The sequence below is a fragment of the Microcaecilia unicolor genome, chromosome 13 (genome assembly GCF_901765095.1).
Source record: "Microcaecilia unicolor chromosome 13, aMicUni1.1, whole genome shotgun sequence".
NCBI classification, from domain to species: Eukaryota; Metazoa; Chordata; class Amphibia; order Gymnophiona; family Siphonopidae; genus Microcaecilia; species Microcaecilia unicolor.
This window is the reverse complement of record NC_044043.1, coordinates 55,484,618-55,491,118: the sequence shown is the minus strand read 5'-3', so window position 1 is coordinate 55,491,118 and position 6,501 is coordinate 55,484,618. Positions and strand designations below refer to the sequence as shown.

The 6,501-nt window shown below is 42.7% G+C and overlaps 1 protein-coding gene across 1 annotated transcript in view; it reads left to right on the top strand.

Moving 5' to 3' along the window:
• The first annotated feature begins 1,416 nt into the window (after window positions 1-1,416).
• ADORA2B (adenosine A2b receptor) overlaps window positions 1,417-6,501 on the top strand; it is a 121,731-nt gene continuing 116,646 nt past the window's right edge. The window contains exon 1 of the mRNA XM_030222218.1: window positions 1,417-2,744. Coding sequence (XP_030078078.1) covers window positions 2,419-2,744 — 326 coding nt within the window. The 5' untranslated portion in view covers window positions 1,417-2,418. The remainder of the gene's footprint in view (window positions 2,745-6,501) is intronic.

Below are 6,501 nucleotides of genomic sequence, written 5' to 3'. Positions count from 1 at the left end.
TCCATTCCTGTGCAAACTCAACTTTGAATAATTATTTTGTTGGTGCAATAATTAGAATCTCCGCCAAGAAAGAGCCCAGTTTTCTCCAGTAGCACTGAACCACTGCATTGCACTAATATCCTTCTAATAAGATTTTACATACCCTGAGGGAAGAAACACAAGGTGTGGTCAAAGGTTTGAATAAACTCATTACGAAAATCAGTCGATTATAGTATTTAATCTCCGGCTCTGTCCTGCTGCCATTATATTATTGCCTCACAGGGAGGTCTCCAAAGAGTCGGTTCTGCCTTCCTGGTGCCCCACCCTCACTTTTCAAACCCCTCACCTGTAATTATGTCCTTTAGCCCTTTGTCACTTTTAACCTCAGTTCAGCGTTCCCCACCGCCTGTGTTACTTATGGCTTTGTTTTGTTCCACCATGGAATCTGTGCAATGTAAACCCCGAGGACATCTGTTTATTGAGAGTCCTGGAAATACCCTACATATCAACTTTCAATCTTAACATCTCTAAAGATGCCTTTAAATTAAATTAGTTAAACTCACCACTTTCCCTGTCCATAACACATGCTGCGTTGTATTTAATTATCCACTTTGCTATGAAAAAAAAATATACACCCTTACACCCCCTTATGAAAGTTACAAAATACTTGCAAAAATCTATGCTGTATATGACATAACGAAAAACGTGTATTAAAGTACATTAAAGGCCAGAGGATGGAAAGTTTCAACCACTCGGAGAATTTAAGCCCAAAACAGCTGTGAAATGGCTTCTGAAAAATTTCTAGGAAAGCATGGGCGAAGTAGGTAAAAGCAAAGACATAGGGGAAGTACGGGCACTGCCCAGTGGGTACTACCCTAAAATCAAAGGCAGGATGGAGGTAACCTACATTATCTAATGGGCACTTAACTACCCACCCACCTTATTCTACAGACTGGATGAACTAGCTCTGTGGGTGTTGAGCACCCCCCATATTAAGGAAGGGGTAATTTATATTGTGTTTGGCACCCCCAATTATTTTGGAAATGGTGGTTCCTGTAGAATGTAATCATTTTCTCTTTGTGGTGTCTTTTAGGCTTTGAAAAGTAATCCAGTGTCTGGGCAAACTTTAAGCCAGTCCTGTTTTTTTTCACACCTCTTGTGCATGTTGCTATCTGTATTTCTGACGTGAAACAACAGGACTACAACTACCACAATGCAAGGACGAGGCTAGACTTCAAAAAGGACTGAGCAGAATGGACAGAAATCATTTGCATCCGCCCTCCCAAGTCCCGCTTCGCTTTCATGTAACCTCATTCCCTTCCTCCCACTCCATCGCCCCCCCCCTCCACCCCCACCACTTTGCTTTTACCTATTTCCTCGTCTCAACTGGGATGTGCGAGCGCCGGCGCGACCCGTAGGTGGTGCATTACGGTAAAGGAGGAGCGCGCGAGGCGTTCCTCAAAGCGGAGTCACCGCGGTTATAAATACAGCAGCTCCGGATCGGCTCCTAATGCAGCCCGGCCAACAGGGAGCGAAATCGACGCGGCAACTTGCAAAGTTGTGCCGAGAGGGCAATCAGTTTGTGGCTGAATCCCCGTAATACTCTGGCTTCGGAGGAGTCGGAGCAGACAGTTTGCAGTGAAGAAAAGAGACATTTAAAAGCTCATTTCCGCGCCTTAGAGGAATTAAGTGAAAGAAGAGCAGAGCCAATAAGAACTGGATTGCCCAAGAGTCAAAAGAGCGCCTGGTCGAGAGAGACAGGGGAAGGCGGAGGTTGCTGCGGATTGTGGGGAGACTGCTGTCCTCGCCCAGAGCCATGTGTGTTCCTTTCTGTTCCTAGAAAGCGCACCAGCAGCAGCATCCAGGTGAGGAGACGCTGTCAACTGGATCAACTCTTCCAAAGCGATCAAGCCCATCAACTTCCTCACCCTGGGGAACAAAGTAACTCTGGATTAAGCAGCAGGCGGCAGGGAAGGAGCGGGACGAGTTTTGCTTCCTCAAGTGGGCGGGGAGAGCAGGAAGGTTCATTCAATCAAACTAACTCCCGAAACCACTGATCCATTCCTCCTTCCTCATCATTTACTTTACAGGAGTGACCCAGCTCTGACCGAGGCGTTACAATTTGTATTTATTTGAAACCTTTTTTTTTTTTTTTGCTGTTGCTGCTGTGAAAATATGAAAGTCTAAAAAAAAAAATTGGAGTTCACCCACTTCCTTTGAAAAGGAAGTTTCTGTCCCACATGGCGTGGATTGTACTGGGCATTTTATCCATTGCAAATTGACTTATTTTCCGAGATCAGTGTGACAGATCTTAAGCGATGACAGAAGAGGACTTTCTCTTGAGCCTTTCGAGTGCCAGCATCCTGTAATGTGAAGGCAAAGAAGCTGCCTCCCCTCTCCTCTCCCTTCCCCTCCCTTCTGTCCCCTTAAGCGCTGGAAATGACACCGAGTCCCGTCTACATATCCCTGGAGGTGTTCATAGCCGTACTCGCCATTGTGGGCAACGTCCTAGTCTGCTGGGCCGTGGCTATCAATAGCACTTTGAAGAATGCCACCAATTATTTCCTGGTGTCTCTGGCAGTGGCTGACATTGCAGTGGGGTTGCTGGCCATCCCCTTTGCCATCACCATCAGCATTGGATTCCAGACTGACTTCCATAGCTGCCTCTTCCTGGCCTGCTTTGTGCTGGTGCTGACCCAAAGCTCCATCTTCAGTCTGCTGGCGGTGGCGATTGACAGATACCTAGCCATCAAAATACCACTCAGGTAAGAGGCAGGAACCTCTCCTGGAGGGTTGGGGAGTTTTGAGGAGAGAGCAAAAACGTGGCAGTGCCCATCCTGTATAAAGCCACATGCTGCTAAATACGTAAATGAATGAGTTGCCACGTGTGATTTATCAGGGCTGAGAACAGTTGAGGAGTATCCTAAGGTTAGATCAGCGGACTGGGGTTCAAATCCCACTCCCTGTGGTCGCGAGCAAATTACTTAATCCTCAGTTCTCTATGGTATATAAACTTAGTGTAAACTATCTTGGGGAAACACCTATAACTGGCCTTGAGGTATTACTGAAAAGGCGTGAGCTAAATCCTTTTCCTTCTGTACCCAGATACGCACAGAAAAGACTGGGATTAGATAGCAAGAGGTCACCGATGAGGACAATCTATGCCACCTCCAAGACTTGCCGGTCACTTGATTTACTAGGTTGAGTTTCCTGTGACGTTTAATAAATTACATGACTTGTGAAATCAAAAAGTCTGTCTCTGCTCCCCCTGTAAAAACAAAAAAAAACCTCACGGTGTGTACTTGAAGAAGTTTCAGGTCTCAAAATGTCATCTCAGCTAGAACCGACACTCAGCTGTTTAGTTTTGCTCAGTAAACTTGCACTAAAGCTTGGGAAAATGTACAATGGAAATGGAATTTTGTATAAGGCTGAAACAAACGACAACAGCTTTATATCAGAACACTAGTTAATTCTATTTTGGAAGTTGCTTTTCACTGTTTGTTCTCTCTCCCTTTTGAACGTTTCTTCTATAGAGATTACATCTAGGCTGTCCCATCTCCAGGAGGGGAGGGTTGTTTGGGTGAAGAAATCTAAAAGCTTATGGTTAATATGGTAACAACTTAAAAAATATATATGAACTTAAAATCACCCAGAGAAACGTGGAGGAATTCGTTCTTGTCAGAATGTGTTATTTGTACAGTAATATTCAATGCTGTTCCAGTTATGGAGCACTTGATAACTTCTTGAAAGTAATGCTAAGAGTTATAGAGGAAGGGGCTGAAGTGGGAGCCTTCCAATGATTTAAAAAAACAAGTAATAAAACTAAAAGATAAAAAAAAAAAAAGAAAAAACAAAACCTAGGAAGCCCTTATGATCTTGGGCTTCTCATTTAACCATTCTTGCACTAAGCCTAGAGCATTTTTCTTTTTGCAGGTCTAATGCTAACTTTTCCATTAGTACACAAATCCTACAAAAATATTAGTGAGAGCACATAGAACCTAATTAGGAGGCATTAAATGATCCTGTATTAACTCTGTGTGAGCCAGTTAGCATGTGCAAATGTGAGCACTGTAGCTGGATAACGCTTCTGCACCCATGATACACTTCCTTCCTCAAATAAATAGGGTGTGATTAACGTGCACCGACAGGCAAATTGGCCTTTTTTTCTCACGTTTAACATGGTTTAAGGGGCCCTACTGTATCTCAGTGTAACTTTCCTTGAACTACAGCTGATGGAAAAAAAAGGCTTCAGCTAAAGCCAACATCCCTTTCTTTAATCCCCCCCCCCCACCCCCCCCCCTCCTAACATTGAGATCTGTTTTGTTGGTAATGGCAGATCTTGCTATGGGTCTCACTCGCTTGACACATTGTAGCTGGAGGCCTGGGGTTAGAATGCTCCAGAGTGATTAAGGTTTGGTTTGGTAACAGTTACTGGATTGGGAGGAAACCAGGATAGATGTTGAGCCTAATGCACCTCCCCCCCCCCCCCCCCCAGAGGGCCCTCTAGTACATTCCATAGCATTAATGACCTTAAAATGCCTACATTTAATTCAGATTTCCAAAGCTATGGGTTATCAATAAAACATGGAAAAGAAAATAAGATGACGAAGAAGGGCAACCTTCGAAAGCTAATCAAGAAACATATTAAGCTATGTCCAATAAAAAAAAGGTATCATCTTATTTTCTTTCCTATGTTTTATTTTGTTTGATTTCTATTGATAACCTTAAGAGTGGACTAACATGGCTACCACACCTCTCTACAAAGCTATGGTTAATCAATAGAAATCAAACAAAATAAAACATGGAAAAGAAAATTAGATGACGAAGAAGGGCAACCTTCGAAAGCTAATCAAGAAACGTATTAATTTATGTCCAATAAAAAAGGTATCATCTTATTTTCTTTTCCATGTTTTATTTTGTTTGATTTCTATTGATAACCTTAAGAGTGGACTAACATGGCTACCACACCTCTCTACAAAGCAACCCACCCAACAGTAGCACATGTTTAGCCATAGCTGGTGGGGATTCCAAGCTCCGCCACCTGAACACTTCCCCCTGATGGTAATGAAAATGCTGCTCTCCACGATACCGGCACCTGTGCATTCTCAGTTTTCAGTCATGGCTGCTTCAGACTGCCAAGGTGGAAAGAAGCGTTTTCCCGCCAGCTGAGATATATATATTTTTTTTTTGGGGGGGGGGGGGGGAGAGAACACTTGGTGCCTACCCACTTTTTGCCTAGGCCCACCCAAAATATGTTGTCTGGCTACGCCCCTGGTCTAAATCACTCAATCTTTCAACAAAAGACTAGAGCAATGTAAATTTCAATTAAATTCCAAAACAGAAAAGAAACAAAAGTAATAAAGAAATTCATTGCTGCTTCCCAACAAATAGATACAAAAAGATGTCTGAATATATAAAAAAAAAACGTATACTTTAAATACACACAGTTAAGGTTTTTCCAGTACTGTGATGAATGTAAATCCCACTGGTTTTCTTAAGTGGGTAAAACTTGAGCACACGGGTTTTCCTTTTTTTTTTTTTTTTTAATTTTCATATTGGTTTTTATGCTTTGTCTTGGAATGTAATTAAAAATGACACTGTTCTAATATTTGTTGAAAGATTATTTTGTGATGGCCATGCCTACTGCATGTGATTTGGGAGGGAGATTTCTCCCCTCCCCTCCCCCAGCTGGCTATGATTTTGAAGGGGGTCCTCTAGGAAAGGGGGGCAACAGCTGTATCGTTAAAGGCTGTGATGCAAGGGTGGCATCGTGGAAACTGCACTGAAAATGGACTTTGAACATTAAAATCTGAGAGGCAGTAAATAGAAGCCATGCTCAGGAAGGGTCAAGGCTCTAGGGATCCTGAGGAAAAGGAGAGTCACAAGTGATCTTTAAATGTAGGAAACCTAAAATAAAGGCCTTCGTTTTCCACTGCAGTGTCAGCTTTTTGCCTGGATGGTTCATAAAAAGAATTGTTCAATTTCAACCAGATTCCGATGAGCAGCAGTTCCTTATCTGAAAGAACCTGAAACTTTTGGAACTGATTTTTCAAGTACAGTGTTATATTTGCAAGTACTTTCCTAATTAGGCATGACTTTATAATTTTGAGATAAGTGTAAGATTCTTATCACAGAAATTCTTGCTTGAGTGAGGTCGTTATATTATAAAACTTAGGGACTGGGTAGGAAAATAAAATGTTATCAGTGTTTAAATTGTAGGAAGAAGCCAGGGAGCAGTTAACTGTCTAAGGACATTGTCCCACCCACTCCAAAATGCACTCAATTCCCACATTGTATCGAAGCATCTAAAGCTAGTTTCTGGGCTTCAGATCCTTTATCAAGAGTCAATCCCCCTCCCCCTCTTCATTTATTAAACTGCTACAGAACAGAGGTCTTTGGGAGATACACCTAGAAGTGAAGGTGGAGCAGGTCAGGTAGCCAGCCAGTTTAGGGTGGGGGACACAATTTTCTGCAGCTCCACACTGTCATAAATCCAAAGGCCAGGTTTAGAAAATACTTTAC